Raw genomic sequence first — 17,688 nt, forward strand, 5'->3', positions numbered from 1 at the left:
CGATGCTAGCTCTCCCTTGGGGACCACTGAAATGAATCCTTATTTGAATTGCAGGAGCGACTAGCAGCCCCAATCAGAGCACCATTGTGCTAGGCGCTGTACAAACATAACAGAAAGGCTATTCCTTCCCTGAAAAGCCTATAATCTGATACTTCATATGGTTCATCCAAGGTTCTCAAAGCACTTTATAAACATTCGTTGAGCCTCACGGCGCTCCTCTGGGATATGTGCGTTTTATTATTCACATTTCCCGGGGGGTGAAGTGCCTTCCTCAGCCATTCGGTGACAGAGCTAGGATCAGAATCCAGCAATCCTGGCTTCCACTTGTCTGCTCTACTCACTAGACAGCACCTCCTCCCTGCCACTTTACCTGGAAAGACATCTCATTGATTTAGGCTGTGCAACAGAGCCTGAATCTCTTACCACGGCAGACACTTCCAATCCATTTTTTATGTGGTGTGTCAAAGTTTTCTTTTCCAGTTCCAGTTCCTATAACCTTCCACTTCAAAGCTCTCTTTAGTTATCAGACGTGCGTCACTTTTGCTCACTATCAATGATACACAGTGACAAATGTATGGCAGGTTCAATAATCCATCTTTCCAACAATGTACAAACAGTGGGAGAAGTGCCAGGAGCTCATGAGTGATAGCAAGGCCAGACTATATAAGAAACATTTAAAAAGCATCCAGTGTCAGGGACAAATTCTGCTTTCCGATCATCCACGGGCAGATCCCAATTCTGATACCCTGCTCTCCCTACTCTCTGGGAGCTCTGTCCATGCAGAGAAAGCAGAAAATGAAGCTACAATCCACAGGCCAGATCGGAGAGTAGAATTTTGCTCTAGAAGTAATATTACAGGGCATCTGCACTAGCTGCCGGTGAGGCTTAAAGATGGATTATTAAGCACACAATTAGCATTAGCAAAACACTGTGAGATCCTCAGGTGGAAAGTGCTAAGTATTATCATCTGTGTGGCCTCAGCAGATCTGCTACTGGGAGGGACGCACCTGCCTTTTTTTAAATTTCAAACCCATTGAACAGGAGCTGAATGGATAATGTGTCATGAAGAATGGATCATCCACTTTTCCCCTTCTCTCATGTCCCACAATCACCTGCCAGCAGTTAAGGATTTTCTCAGCCCTCCTTGTGTATTCACAATTATTCTGTGACTAACCTAGGAGGATAATTCTTGGGGTGTGGACCAGCGGCTGGCAGGGCTGGATATCTGCAATGTGATCAACCTGAGTCGCTCTGAATGGACACATGACTCACATGCTGTTGTCCCTGTTACCTGGGACTGTTCCAAAGCCTACTCATGTTAATGGGAGTCTTTCTACTGGCTTCAGTGGTCTTTGGATAAGGTCTTAATGGAGAACGACCCTCATTCTTCAGCTCTGAGATGTGTGTGTGGAGGGCAACAGCACTGCTGCATTGAGAGTGAATATGCTAGACATGTGCCTCGCCAGAACCAAAACCCGTTCAACCCCATGGAAGGCTTTCCATTGACTCCAACAGGCTCCAGGTCATGCCCTTGGTCTGGAGTGTCATGACGAGGGCGGGCTAAAACATGGAGACTGGCATAGGAGGTTTTTAGGGCCCGGCTTGACAAAGCCCTGGCTGGGATGATTTAGTTGGGAATTGGTCCTGCTTTGAGCAGGGGGTTGGACTAGATGACCTCCTGAGGTCCCTTCCAACCCTGATATTCTATGATTCTATGATTGTATTGGCTGAGAATGTTGCCTTGTGATTTCCTGGCCTTTTACCGCCTGGGTGGCTGTGTGGAAGTACATGTGAGCAGCCTCAGGTGTAAGTTAACAAAGGGTTTGGTGTGGGTGTCTGCAGCATGATCTGCAGAGGTTTCGCCTCCACTCTCACTCCTGATTCATAAATACGAAGTGCCGCAGGAGAGCCCCACGCAGTGTGGAAAGGAGCTGGATTGTGAGACAGCATGGGCTAACGTCCCCCTGTACCAACAGGAGTCCTCGTCTCTAGTTCCCCTGTTCCTCCTTAGACACCCTCAGGCTCTGGTCTGTCACACAGCTGACTGCTAACATCACCTCTCTACGAGCTGATTGCTCAGTCCTGGGATTGCTGCACAACCAGGGTTATTTCTCTAGTTCCTCTACCATGTCTTGGCTTTGCTAATAGTGAGCTACAGCTGTAACAGCTTTTCCCTGCACTGTGTTTCAGGGGTGCTGGCTCCAGGCATGCCTCTTAAAGGCACATTACCACAGCAATGGGTGTCAGAGCCTGGGATGTGGGTGGTCATCCCTAGTGGTTAGTGCAGGAGTCAAGCCCAGTGGTTAGCACAGAAGTCAGGAATAGGAGCCCAGGGTCAGAGCCAGGTTACCTGGAGTGAGGCAAGGCAGAAGCAGGGTTGGGGCCAAGGCGGGCAGTATCACAGACATGAGCAAACGCTTTGAGCATTCACCAAACCACTGCTGGGTTTAAGAGCCGGTCTGCTGACTCTTCCCACCAATCAGGCTGTGTAGCCAAGCAGGAAGCCTTCTACAGGCCAGCTGTGCTTGTTAGGTTGCTCAGAGGCTGGCTCTGCTGCTGGCCATGATTCCTGACAACGGGCAGACCCATCAGCCCTAAGTATCTGGGGCAAAGAAGAGATTATCTGTAATCCTGCTATATTTCACCAGCAACTGGGCACAGGATTCCTCATCACTTCCTGCCCTAACGTGCAGCTCAGCACTGTTAATGCATAATGACTGCCACGTTCCCCCTTAGAGATGAGTGTACCAATGTACTGTAAGGAATTGGTTAGTCTGTCTGTGAGCCATTTTCCTCTACCGGATGGAATCAGAAATGCTCCGCTGTGTACGACAGGCCCTCTACCACTAATTCCTAAGGGAGATCTTCCTTTAGCTCCGTTGCTAGGGGCCTTCTGCCCATGGTGTTAGGATTACTGACCACCACAAAGTGATAAGTGACTACCGATTTGTTACAATGCAGTACACATGCACACTGAGTCAACGTCGGGTCTTGTTCTTTGCAGGACATGTGCTATCTAAATGTAATTACTCTTATTATGATGCTCCAGCCGAGCCTGCTGCTAATTTCCGCTTTCACCAAATGGTTTCACTGCACTGCCAGATAATGGGGCGAGTAATGAAAATAATGGTATGAACGGCTTATCCACTTCGGCTGTCATTCACTCATATTATAGATTTTAAATGCAGCCCTGAATCAGTCATGAAACCCTGCATTTATTTAAGTGTCACTTCTGGCACCAGACTAAAAGGACAAGGTTGATGGTTTTATAGCTGCTCTGATAAGTAACGACTTGGACTTAATGCAGGTTTTATTAGCTGAGGACACAAGTGTCATGGCCAGAAACTGGAGCTACTTCTAGAGTGAAAAGTTTCAAGCTCCAAAGTCCATGAAAGTCCATGGGAGCCAGGCTCCTAAGTCACTTAAGTGCTTTTGAAAATCTTACCTATGGCCTATTGATCTGAGCAGAGCACTGGAAGGCAGAAATTCCTGGAAAAAGAACCCCCTGCTCTGATGAAAACTCCCTCTGTAACCTTGGGAAAGTCCCACTGATTTCCATGGGAGACAGATGCCTAAGTAGCTTTGAGGATCTGGCCCTTAGCCACCAGTTTTCCAAACTGGCCTCTGCTTTGGCTGAAAAGTTACAGTTGACTGGATGTTGTGGTAATAATAATAATAATTAATTAATGGAGATATCCCATCTCCTAGAACTGGAAGGGACCTTGAAAGGTCATTGAGTCCAGCCCCCTGCCTTCACTAGCAGGACCAAGTACTGATTTTGCCCCAGATCCCCAAATGGCCCCCTCAAGGATTGAACTTACAACCCTGGGTTTAGCAGACCAATGCTCAAACCACTGAGCTATCCCTCCCCCTTGGGTGGGTGTGTGGGTGGGGGGTGGAGGGGTGAGAGAAAGAGAGAGAGATGCATGTAGCTGTATGGGTTTTTCCTGGTTGTTGTGCTTTAGTTGGGCATTACACTGCTCTACAACCAAAATGCTTCTGAAATAAATGTAGTCAAACTTTACTAATTCTGGGTCACTGAGAACGAAAATGATGCTTAAAATTGTTGATTGGCTCTAGTTTTCAAGATATGCTATTGGGTCAGTACATACGACCCTTGACTTGGGAATGGCGGAGGATAAGTGAGTTATAAAGGGAAGGGATCTCAATTTAAACCAGAAATGACTAAAATACATCTTCGACTGGATCTATGAATAAATCTATGACTGGGTTTGGACAGTACTTGCTTTTTAGGCAAAACAATGAATGATGCAATTTGAAGCTGGTATTTTGTCATACATGATATGAATTGCATTATGTTATTCCTAGAAGTCATGGATGATGCAATCATAACAAAGCTTACATCACTCTGCTGAACAAATTGCCCTATATCAGCTCTAGAAATCATACAGTGTCGTGCTCTCTTATTTGTCAGTGTTTGATTTTGCAAAGGGACACATTTCTGTTTAGCTAAAGTGAGCAGAGATGCCTCATACTTGTGTGAACAGTGCAGATAACTTCTGCTATGTTTGTGGTGAAGTGACTTTTGCATCACAAAAGCGCAGTATAACCATTATGGTTAAGAAAGCCTATCACCTTTATTTTGGCTGCAAAATTGGAGATCAGGACAAGAGGTGGGCCCCACACATATGCTGCAACACTTGTGCAACAAATCTTCGCCAGTGGTTGAACAGGAAAAGGAAATCTATGCCTTTTGCAGTGCCAATGATTTGGAGAGAGCCAACAGATCATACCAGCAATTGTTACTTCTGTATGGTGCCTCCAGTTGGGAAAGGTGTGTCAAAGAAGAAAAAGTGGACTGTGCATTATCCAAACATTCCATCAGCTATACGCCCAGTACCCCACGGAGAAGGACTGCCAGTTCCTGATGCATCAGAATCATTCTCACTTGAGTCAGATGAGGAAGTGGAAGAGGATGAAACTTCTGGTCCTGAACCATGAATGTCACAGGACCCACATTTTCTCCCATCCTCCTCCTCTGAACCACACCTCATAACACAAGGTGAACTGAATGACCTTGTCAGGGATTTGGAACTACCCAAGAGTAAGGCAGAGCTGTTGGGCTCCAGACTACAGCAGTGGAATCTCCTGGCAGGTGATGTTAGGGTTTCCATGTTCCATGACCGTCAAAAGGATCTTGTCCCATTCTTCTTCATGGAAGGTGATCTTGTAGCCTGCAACAACATTGATGGTGTGATGGCAGCCCTCAACATCGTTCACGATCCAGATGAGTGGAGACTGTTCATTGATTCATCGAAGACGAGTCTTAAAGCTGTTTTACTGCATAATGGCAATGTTTTGCCATCAGTTCCAGTTGGTCATGCAGTCCATATGAAGGAAACCTATGACAACATGAAACAACTTTTGAGGTGCATAAACTATGACCAACATCAGTGGCAGCTTTGTGGCGATTTGAAGATTGTTGCTCTCTTGCTTGGTCTGCAGACTGGATACACAAAGTACTGCTGTTTTCTCTGCGAATGGGATAGTCGTGCAAGAGATTCCCACTACATCAAGAAAGATTGGCCACTCCGACAGTCATTGGAGCCTGGGAGGAAAAGTGTTCAGCATCCACCACTTGTTGAATCAAGGAAGATCTTGTTACCACCCTTACACATCAAGCTGGGTCTGATGAAGAACTTTGTCAAGGCCATTGACAAAACACAAGCAGCTTTCAAGTACCTCCATGGAAAATTTCCAAGGTTAAGTGAAGCTAAGATAAAGGAAGGTGTCTTTGTTGGTCCTCAGATTCGTGAACTTCTTTGAGATGATGCATTTGACCATGCATTGCGTGGCAAGGGAAAGACGGCATGGAAAGCCTTCCAGTTAGTGGCAATACATTTTCTCGGAAACAACAAGGCAGACAACTACAGGTTGTTGGTGGAAAACCTCCTCAAGGCATACAAAAGCCTTGGTTGCAACATATCACTAAAGATACATTTTTTGCACTCTCATCTAGATTTTTTTCCACTGAACTGCGGAGCAGTGAGCGACGAGCACGGTGAGCGATTTCACCAGGACATTGCAACAATGGAGAAACACTATCAGGGCAAATGGAGCCCATCAATGCTTGCAGACTATTGCTGGACAGTGACAAGAGATGCTCCATTTAATGAATACAAGAGACAAGCCAAGAAGCGCCAAGTAGACACTGAATAGGACTAAACTAGGTACATAATAGTTTTTTGCCTTTTGTTTCATAATAAATTTTATTTATATAACCCTTTTGCTGATTTTTAAAGTGTTATATAAACAGGACAGGTGAAATATTATCATATAAAGCAACCATAAACACATGAAAAGACCTAGGTTTACAATTTATGATTAAAACTCTACTATCTACACAATATACATAGACATAAAATGTAAAAACTTAAATATCTTAGAAACAGTAGCCAATCAGTTGTTTTAATTGTCATATTTGAATTCAGCACATCAAAATACATAATAAATAGTACATTTTATCTCTGAAGCAGACGACTTCTCAAAAATTGTAGGCCAGAGTTATTTGTCTTTAGCAACCTCCACTGCATTTAAGAATGTATATACTGCAGTACTGGTCAGAGTACCAGTAATTTCGCATCCAGCAACGTAGCCTGGCTGGCAGGTTCATGGTTTTTTTAATACGTTTCATTTTGTTCCTATATGGTGCTTTGTTCGCCCTCCGATTCCCTGTTATTTAGTAAAAAGAACAGGAGTACTTGTGGCACCTTAGAGACTAACAAATTTATTAGAGCATAAGCTTTCGTGGACTACAGCCCACTCATATGCATCCGAAGAAGTGGGCTGTAGTCCACGAAAGCTTATGCTCTAATAAATTTGTTAGTCTCTAAGGTGCCACAAGTACTCCTGTTCTTTTTGCGGATACAGACTAACACGGCTGCTACTCTGAAACCTGTTATTTAGTGTATCTGGAAAATACAGAGGTGACATTCACTAGCGATGACATACGGAGGAACAGGGCTGCTTCATGGAGCTCCAGACACAAGAATAGCCCATTTCTCACCTCATTTGAAAACACTTTACTTTAAAAATTGTTCCAGTCAGCCCCCAACCTGTCGCTCCTGGCTCCTGAGAGCATTAGATAAGGACCAAGGGATTGTAAGTCCCCGTTGAGTTGTGCCAGTACTCTTTGGACAGTAAGGGACACAGAGAAAATAATTGTCCAGCAAGATTAAGTGTCCATTACATGGTATTGCAAGCAAAGAATTTCCTTTTGGCTCCAAATGATGGGAAGGGGGGACCCATCCCAGGGGAATGGAAAGTAGAGCTGTGGATGAGAGGACACAGACCCCTGTTATTCCACAAAAGTCTCCTTGTGCCATTTAATTGTGATTCAGTCAGGAGAAGCCAGTGAATATGTACGGAGGTTTAAAATAGTGGAGTTAGTACTGGCCGTGGTCTAGGCCAGGACACTGGACTGGAGGGACCCCGGTCTGATCCCACTGGGCAGTTCCTGTGTTCCATTTCTGATGGGAAAAGAGATGGCCCCATCAGCGGGCCTGTGATCACACCATGCTGCTCAGACAGCCAGGCATCCCAAGGCACTGTGCACATGACAACCGAGCTAGACAGCAAGATCAATAATGTATTATTGGAGCAAAATGACCTCTCAACAGGCCCCATTTCAACCATGCAACCCACAGAAGAGAACAGAGTGTTGATTTAAACTCAGAGACAATCTGATCATCACACACTGTCCTGGGGAAGAGAGCATCACTAATGAGGAGTGTAATAGCTACAGACTTTCACTGCATACAGCTTTGGTGGAAACATTTAGACAGCCATCAGCCAGCTGGGTGTGACTCACAACAGTGCTGGGAGCAGATCTGTGTTTCTAGTGAGCTACGTCATAGAATCAGAAGACTGGAAGGGACCTCAAGAGGTCATCTAGTCCAGTCCCCTGCACTCATGGCAGGACTAAGTATTATCTAGCCCATCCCTGGCAGATGTTTGTCTAACGTGCTCTTAAAAATCCCCAATGATGGAAATTCCGCAACCTCCCTAGGCAACTTATTCCAGTGCTTAACTACCCTGACAGGAAGTTTTTCCTAATATCCAACCAACGTAAACCTCCCTTGCTGCAATTTAAGCCCATTACTTCTTGTCTCCCTAATGCTTGTAACAACCCTTTATGTACTTGAAAACTGTTACCACGTCCCCTCTCAGTCGTATTTTCTCCAGACCAAACAAACCCAGTTTTTTCAAATTTCCCTCAAAGGTCATGTTTTCTAGACCTTTAATCATTTTTGTTGCTCTTCTCTGGACTTTCTCCACATCTTTCCTGAAATGTGGCACCCAGAACTGGACACAATACTCCAGCTGAGGCCTAATCAGCATGGAGTGGAGCTGAAGAATTACTTCTCATGTCTTGCTTACAACACTCCTGCTAATACATCCCAGAATGACATTTGCTGTATTTTGCAACAGCGTTACAATGTTAACTCATATTTAGCTTGAGATCCACTATGACCCCCAGATCCCTTTCCACAGAACTCCTTCCCAAGCAGTCATTTCCCATTGTGTATGTGTGTAACTGATTGTGAGTACTTTGCATTTGTCCTTATTGAATTTCATCCTATTTACTTGAGACCATTTCTCCAACTTGTCAAGATCATTTTGAATTTTAATCCTATCCTCCAAAGCACTTGCAACCCCCTCCCAGCTTGGTATCGTCCACAAACGTTATAAGTGTACTCTCTATGCCATTATCTAAATCACTGATGAAGATATTGAACAGAACCAGACCCAGAACTGATCCCTGTGGGACCCCACTTGATATGCCTTTCCAGCTTGACTATGAACCAATGATAACTACTGAGAATAGTTTTCCCACCAGTTATGCCCACCTTATAGTAGGTTGTGTTTCCCTAGTTTGTTTATGAGAAGGTCATGTGAGACATTGTCAAAAGCCTTACTAAAGTCAAGATATACCACATCTACCACTTCCTCCCATCCACAAGCCCTGTTACCCTGCCAAAGAAAACTACTAGTTTGGCTTGACACGATTTGTTCTTGACAAATCCACGCTGACAGTTACGGCTACTGGGGTCATGATGAAAGATGCCTGATTGATTGGCAATCCCAGGGATTGAGGTTCTCTCTACACTGTGAGCTGCCGAGAGTTGCTGAGTGCTTTCAATTCCCATTGCAATCAGTAAGAGCGGAGACCTGGCGGAATCAGCCCTTTATCCACATCCACAGGGAGCATAAGCAGCATACATTCCCCTTCCCCTACAGTGTTGTGCCACAGCCTTGCCCTAGAGGAACCATGGGTAGGAATGGTGGGGGGGAGAGGGTGTCAGGCAGCCACTGAGAGGTCATTGCATGCATCCCTAGCTGGATGGCCTTGTGGTTTTGGCAGTGGATTTGGATACAGGTGACTACAGTTCAGCCACAATTTCCCTGTCTGACCTTGGGCAGGTCATTGCCTCATTCTGTGCCTCAGTTTCCCCAATTGTAATATGGGAATAATGATGCTTCTTTTTGTCTATTTCAGCTGTAAGCTCTTCAGGGTAGGGTCCATTGTTCCCTATGTGTTTGTACAGCACCTAGCACAGCCGACTCTGATCTCCGTTGGGGCTTCTAGGAACTGATGTAATATAAATAATCATAAGGGGGAAGGAGTGATGTACTTCAGTCACAATCCCACCACTTAACCGTGAGAAGAGACTGAGAAACCCATAGGGCCCAATTGTGCTCAGCCCATCACAGATTTGGCCTCATAGAGACTTCCTGGGATGGGGAGGCCCATCATAAGGAGCACAGGTGGGACAACCCAGTTGTCCAGTCATCTACCGGCGACAGCTGTTTGATTTCTGTGGTTCTTTGGCATCGCTTCACCCTCTGCTACCGTGCCACAACTCCTGGGGTGCAACCCATCTGCCACCCTGGATCTGTCACACTGCTCCTATTGAAACCCCAGGGAGAGACCATGGAGGCTGAAGGCAGCAACCAGGGAATCATTGTCCACAACCAAATGCTTGCAGCAAAGGCTAGTGGATGCTTAAGGACCAAAAATGATGAGGGGCAAAGTTTTACCTCTCATCCTTTGGTAGCACAGCACCCCCTAGAGCCCTGCAGGGGCATTACCTCCAGGTCTGATTCAGCAACCTGGGTTTTCCTTAGAGGCCTCCTACCTAACAACAGATCTACAGCCCAAGCTGGACACTCCCACACATTGATGCAGGAACTCCAGACGCCTCTACTTAAAACAGCCCCGGTGACATGTGACTAAGCCTACACCAATGTCCCAGGAGGTCACACATTCTATCGAGGGTGGAATCAATTGCAAAAGCTGAGCTTTTTCAAGACTTTTCAAGACTTCTCCAGAAGTCTTGAGAGCTGCCAAATTTAATAATTTTTGTTGCTCAGCAAGCAATCTCTTTGCCAGAGCCAGTGGTTTGTCAGGAAGGGTGAGCATGTGTGTGCTGGGGGCCGGTGCCATGGCACTGAGCCAACAGGAGCCCGCAGAACAGTCTGAAATGCTGGCACAGTCTAGGCAGGCAGAACTGCTACCCCAAAGCTACTGTGATTACATATGACTAGAAATATGGGACCCAAAAGGGCTAATGCAATTCTTGGATGCATAAATGGAAATCTCAAATAGAAGTAGAGAGGATATTTTACCTCTGTGTGTGCACTGGTGTGATCGCTGCTGGAGTGCTGTGTCCAGGTCTGGTGCCCACAATTCAAGAGGGATGTTGATAAATTGAAGAGGTTCAAAGAACAGCCACGAGAATGAATAAAGGATTAGAAAATATGACTTATAGTGATAGACTTAGCTTAACGAAGAGAAGGTTAAGGGATGACTTGATCACATAAGAATGTAAGAATGGCCATACTGGGTCAGACCAATGGATGGCGTTTTGGGGGCTGAAAGCGGTCAGGGTTGAGGTTTATTGGGAAGAAGGAAGGTAATGTAAGTGTTTGGGTTTGGTGCAGAAGGGGGTCATATTTGGAGTTTAAGGGTTGAGGGGGTATCAGTGTTGGGAGAATTAAGGGGAGAAGGGGTCAGTTTGGGGGATTTGAGGGAAGTAGAAGTGGTCAGTGTTGGGTTTTGGGGGTAGAATGGAGGTCACTTTTGGTGTTTGGAGTAGAAGGGGGTCAATGTTTGGGGCTTATTGGGTAGAAGGGAGGTCAGATATGAGGTTCATTGGATAGAAGAGGGCTCAGCGATGGAGTGTAGATATAGAAGGAGGGTCAATGTTGGGGTGTATTGGATCAAAGGGGAGTCAGTCTTGAGGTTTGGGGGTCATTGTTGGGCAGAAGGGGGGTCAGTGTTGAGTTGAAGGGGGTCAGTGTTGGGGTGTAACGGGGTCAGTTTTGAAGGTTGGGGTGTAAGGGAACGTCAGTGTTGGGTGGAAGGGGGTTAGTGTTGAGCTTTGGGGGTGTATGGGAAGGTCACTTTTGGGGTGTGGAGTGGAAGGGGGTCAGTGTTGAGGTTTGGGGAGGAAGGGAAGGTCAGTGTTGAGGTTTGGGGGGGAAGGGGATATCTGTATGTGAGTGTTGGTCTCACAGTGCAAAGGCTTTGTTGAGGAGAAAGGTTTTGGAGCATTTTCTGAAGTCAGTCAACCTCTGGATTCACGTGATCTCCTCCGGGTACTCGTAGCACAGCCAGATCCTGTGATCTCTGCGACAGAGTGCTAGCTGTAGAACCCTGGTCACTTGTGTAACAGAGAATATATATTGGCTTAATTGGGAGAAATTAACCTATTATGGTGGAGATTGTTGACACTTGGGGGCAATGGCTGGGCTAAGGAGGTAATTAGTTCAATAAGGGAAGATATGTAATTGGCAGAAGACAGAAGTGGGGAGCTCAGAGAATGGCTGGATGGAAGGCTCCAGAGAAAGGAGCAAAGTGTGAGCCAGGTGTGATATCAGGATTGAGAGAGGGAAAGTTAAGACGAGTCAGTCAAGAATTTTGCAGAGATACATTTTTTGCTGGAAAATGCTGATTCATCAAACCAAAACTTTTCAAGGAAATACATTGGTTGCGATGCCACTTTGGTCAGGAAAGGTTTATCAGGTCCAAGGGGGATCTTATGGTCAAAACCAAACAGAGACCTGCCCCAGAACAGCCTGGTGGTGTGAGTACTATCTGGGATGTGGGAAACCCAGATTCATATCTCTGCTCCAAATCAGGGACTTAATCCTGGCTCTACTACATTCCAGGTGACTGCTCTCACACTGGGCTATTGGCTATTCTTGGGTGTGTTTCTCTGACTCACAAAAAATTTCAAAAGGTCTCTGTTTTGTTCTAGTTGGAACAGAAACAAATGTCAAAACCTCCACATGTTCCACAAATCAGAATTTTTGTTTTCTGGTCAGCCCTAGATTTGGGCTCCACTCTCTGCCCATTGCTGAGGTAGAGAAAGCACAATATGAACAGTACAGCATTACCACTGTAGGATTGCATCACCTTCAATACAAGGAAAGCATGAATTAATTAAGCCTCAAAAGCCCACCTGCGCCCCTCGGGAGGGAAGATTTCTGACACAGTCCCACATGACATTGTCATAGACAAACTAGGGAAATGTTGTCCAGATTAAATTACTATAAAGTGGATGCAAAACTGGCTGACAGACTGTACTTAAAGAGTAATCATCAATGATTGGCATCCACTGGGAGGGTGTATCTAGTGCGGTCCTGCAGGGGTTGATCCTGGGTCTGGTACTATTCAATATTTTCATTAATGATTTGGATAATGGAGTGGAGAATGTGTTTATAAAATCTGCACAGCACACCAAGATGGGAGGGGTTGCAAGCACTTTGAAGGACAGAATTAGCATTCAAAATGATCTCAACAAATTAGAGAATTGGTCTGAAATCAACAAGATGAAATTCAATAAAGAGAAGTGCAAAGTACTTCATGTAGGAAGGAAAAATCAAATGCACAACTACAAAATGGGGAATAACTGGCTAAGTGGTAGAACTGCTGAAAAGGATCTGGGGGTCATAGTGGATCACACATTGAATATGAGTCAATGTGATGCCGTTGCAAAAGAGGCTAATGTCATTCTGGGATGTATTAACAGGAGTGTTGTGTGTAAGACATGAGAGGTAATTGTCCCATTCTACTGAGCACTAGTAAGGCCTCAGCTGGCGTACTGTGTCCCAGCTCCGGCTGCCACACTTTAGGAAAGATGTGGACAACTGGAGAGTGTGCAGAGGAGAGCAACAATGATAAAATATTTAGAAAATGTGACCTATAGGAAAGGTTGAAACAACTCAGTATGTTTAGTCATGAGAAGGGAAGAGTTCATAACAGCCTTCAAATATGTTAAGGGCTGTTATAAAGAGGACAGTGATCAGTTGTTCTCCACATCTACTGAAGGTAGGACAAGAAGTAATGGGCTTAATCTGCAGCATACAGATTTAGGTTAGATATTAGGAAAAACTTTCTAACTCTATGGGTAGTTAAGATCTGGAAAAGGCTCCCAAGGGAGGTTGTGGAATCCCCATCATGGGAGGTTTTTAAGAACAGGTTGGACAAACCCCTGTCAGGATGGTCTGGGTTTACTTGGTCCTGCCTCAGTGCAAGGGGCCAGACATGATGACCTCTCGAGGTCCCTTTCAGCTCTACAGTTCTGTGATCATCCCCATTTCACAGGGGGAGAAACAGGTACAGAGCAGGGAAATGAGGTTCCTGAGAAAACAGAGCAAACGAGCAGCTGCATCTGGAAGAGAACCTTGGAGTCCTGCCCCCTCCCCTTGGCTCATTGCTCTAACCACTAGCCCACACTCCCCACACTGTTATGTAGCAGCCGATAAAAGAGCTGCTGCTGTGTATCTGAAGCCCAGCTACCTCTCCCAGGATGTAGATTTCTGTGGTGGCATTGATCACACAGTTGCGTACTTGAATAAATAGACACCATCTACTCAGCATAAATATTCTGGATAAATGGATAACCATCAATCTCCCCAGCACAGCTGTTGCCGGAACTGCCAGCCCTGAGACGCTCACTTGGGGAACTGTAAAGCAGAAACTAATAATATTTAGCAGCATCGTGAATGTGTAAATTCCTGAATCTTGCCCTCATCTTCATTATTCACCATGATGTTCTCAAGAATCATATTAACAATGAGCCATTGGAGCCAGGAGGGGATCATTTTTCAAAGGCAGTCACAGCTTTGGGGGGCTCTGGGGACTGATGTGTTATCTTTTAATACTTTCTCCACCCAGAGAGACAAGCTAGGACGTTTCTCATTTACTCTAACCCTGTCATCCATCCCTTCCCTCATCTGCGTCCCCAAAGGTGCTGGAGTTTTGCCACCTCTGTGCTCTCGCAGCACAAACTCCCGCCTGGAAGAGCTGGTGTGAGTTGATTTTGTGAATGAACACAGAACTCTTGGTTCCCAGCCAAGTTTTCCTACTCATGAGCCTGATCACCTGCTTTCTCCAGTGCCTGCCACTATTATGTCCCTGCGGCTGAGCAGAAAAGGACTGCTTTGAAAATGCCTATTGCCTTCACCCTGCCAATGAGCTATGCGGGCACCCCAAGACCCTCCCCCCGTGCCACCAACAACCCCCTAGCCCTAGGGGGGGAGGAAGGCAAAGTCCCTGACTTAACCTTGTAAAACTTTCAAGGTGATGAGAAAAACCATCAGAGGCACCGAACATTTCTAAACATCCACCCCCTCTGATTGCTGTGTACCCCCATCACAGTCACTAGCAGGGGTGGGCGTAGAGAAGGGAGCTAGGAGACCAGTCCAACTGAGGTCCAGCTCAGACGGTGTGTTATTCATCAGCAGGCTCTGCAGGCACTGAGTGCGGATTTGAGTCCGTTGCCTGGAGAGGTGGCTGAGCTCTCTCATCGGGCAGGGATCTCAGGGGATGCCTGGCTGCTCCGCATGCATGCAAAGCGCTCTCACCTTTGGCTGGGTCTGCAGCTGTCCACTTGGTTGACTCCAATGATCCATACCTGGTAGGCGTCCTGCTCTCCTTTTCCATCCTAGCACCTTTCTTATTTTTAATAAGACCCTAAGAAAAGGTGTTAAAAAAAAAACAACCCAAATCCTCCTGAGCCCAGAATTCCTCAGGCAGATGCACTTCTAAGGAGCCAGTTCCAGAGGGAAGCCAGAGCCCACCCTCTGAAAAGAAATATATTAAAAGAGAGAGAGATCAAATCAAAAAAGAAAAGAGAAGCCTGACACCTGCCTGGCAGCTGCTGTCTGATGATTAGCCGTTGAGATGCTTTTGCAAAGCTGCACGAATATGAAATAGACCAGAAGCAGCAGGAGGTGAGATATAAGTGTTCATTATTGGACAGAGGGGCTCCCTCTGGTGGAAGCAAGGACAAGAAGTTTTCTTGAACACTGTTAGTCCTTTCTATACATATACCGGTAGGACTCCTGTTACTATAATGCTGCACCTCACAATCTTTAACGTACCTGTCCTCACAACATCCCTGTGAAGTTGGGCAGTGCTATTATCCCATACTTTAAAGAGTGGGAATTGAGACACAGAGAGACAAAGAGGGAGATTTTTCAAAGGCACAAATGGCACTTGCCTCCCATTGAAAGTCAATGGGAATTTAGTATCAGAGGGGTAGCCGTGTTAGTCTGTATCCACAAAAACAACGAGGAATCCGGTGGCACCTTAAAGACTAACAGATTTATTTGGGCATAAGTTTTCGTGGGTAAAAACCCCAAAGAAGTAGTTTTTTTACCCACGAAAGCTTATGCCCAAATAAATCTGTTAGCCTTTAAGATGCCACCGGACTCCTCGTTGTTTTAATGGGAATTTCATGCTCAAGTGACTTTGAAAATCTTCCCCCCACCTGGCTTTCCCAAGGTCGCACCCAACCCTGTAAAAGAGCAAGGACTTGAAGCCAGGTCTCCCAATATGCCAGCTAACCTAACTACTGGGCCATCCTGTGCTCCTACACTTCTACCACTCGCCTCAAGACTCATCCAACAGAGGCCGAGTTGAAGCAGTAACCATTCTGCTATCAACTCCAGAGTTATCTCCTCCCTGGACAAGACCACACTAAATATGGGAAAGTCACTCAAGCTGTCTGTCTGTCTCTCTGACCAGAAATTTCATTCCAACTTGAGGAAACTTTTATCCAAACTGGTATGACAAATCAGCGCCTTCCAGCCACAATAAAAAAAAGTTTTGCCCAAGAATTCCCAACCAGCTCTAACCACGACACAAAAGCAAACGTGCTTGGTTCTTAGTCTAGTGCTGATCTGCAGGCAAGCCAGGCAGTTCTGTGTGGAGAGTCAGGCTGACACACAAACAGGGATTTTTGTAAAGGGCAGAAGGAAACCAGAGAAAACCCACCACGAAATTATCTGTTCCCTGTTGCTGTACAGTAACTCTCCAGTCAGAGATGACGAGTTCACTTGCCCCACCCATCACCCTATGGCATCGAGGTCTCTCTGTGACTTTTCCCACCCCAACTGCTCCTCACAGCATGGTGACCTTCATTTATTGTTGTTAATTAATAGGCATCTCAGCCACAAACCAACCTCACTGCACTAGGCACTATACTGACACAAAGCAGTCCCTGCCCTTTATTTGTGAAATTCCTGTATATCTGTTAAGTGCCCAGTGCCCCTCATATACCCTCCCCAAAAGACCCTGAGTATCGAATACCCCAAGTGTGCTGGCTTCTGTACCCATGTCTGTTGACTGCTCCTTCCATCTGCAGCTCACAATCCTTCCAATCCAGCGTTTCTGAATCTGGGGTCCCCAAGGGTACTCCAGGGGGTCCACGGGCCCGCTGATCAACCCCTCCCACTCCCTTCCTCAACTCCTCCCGGCAAGTCCAGCGGCCCAGCGGGGCTAAGGCAGGCTTCCTACCTGCCCTGGCTCTGCACTGCTCCCAGAAACGGACGGCACATCCCTGCGGCCCCAGGGCGGAAGGGAGGGTGGCAGGGGGTCTCCACACACTGCCCCCACCCCGAGAGCCAACTCCACATTGGCCAGGAACTGCAGCATGGCCTGTGACCTCCCTCCTGGAGCCTCTCTTCCTCCTCCCAGTGCCTTCAGCAGGTGACCAGTTTCTGGTGCCTCTCTGGCTTGCAGAGCACAAGACTCAGGCTAACTTAAAGGTCAGCTGCCTCCCTGCAGATTCGTATTTAACTTGCTGGTCCCAGGCCAGATTCTTACACTTGTAAGTTTCCCAGCATATCCCCAGAGATTTCCCATTTGAGTTCTCTGGCCCCAGGCTTCCTGTTGCTTCCGAATGGGATCTCTAGGTACTGAGCCTGCTGCCCAGTTCCTCCCCATGCCTCTACAGCAAGAAGGCTCATGCCACTTACAGTCCCTCCCCTGAGCCTATCCTGTGTTTTGTGTAATAGAACTATGGGCCTATTACGATTTTGGCACACCACACCTTTATAAATCTCCTCTAAGTCCTTAAACCCCATTGTGCCTAGGTCCTGTAGGACATGGTAGGCATTAGGGGCTACCAAAGGCACCTTTCCCAGCACAGTTAGAAAAACAGATCTTTTCATGCCACTGTCTTCAACAGCATCTGCATGGAAAGACAGCAAAACTCTAGCCAGATTCTTCTTTTGCATTAAACTGGAGGCCCTTCAAAGTCCCATAAGTGGTCATTTTAGCATTCGTCTGCTTTTAAGTTCTCTTCTCAGAGCACCAACACGAGGTCTCTGGTTATACTTTAACACGAAAGAAAGAAGTCCCTAATGTGTGGG

General features: G+C 46.2%; 1 protein-coding gene across 6 annotated transcripts in view; it reads right to left on the minus strand.

The window, feature by feature from the left end:
• Positions 1–17,688, minus strand: part of LOC117887331 (bMERB domain-containing protein 1-like) — an 82,657-nt gene that overhangs the window by 47,245 nt on the left and 17,724 nt on the right. Inside the window, exon 1 of one of the 6 annotated variants that reach the window (XM_034789838.1) lies at positions 14,896–15,229. The exons of the other annotated variants lie outside the window; for them this stretch is intronic. Within the exon in view, the coding sequence (XP_034645729.1) occupies positions 14,896–14,974 (79 nt within the window). The 5' untranslated portion in view covers positions 14,975–15,229. Of the gene's footprint in view, positions 1–14,895; positions 15,230–17,688 lie in introns of those variants that run through there. 6 annotated transcript variants of the gene reach the window in all.

Source organism: Trachemys scripta, chromosome 14 (genome assembly GCF_013100865.1).
Source record: "Trachemys scripta elegans isolate TJP31775 chromosome 14, CAS_Tse_1.0, whole genome shotgun sequence".
NCBI lineage: Eukaryota > Metazoa > Chordata > Testudines > Emydidae > Trachemys > Trachemys scripta.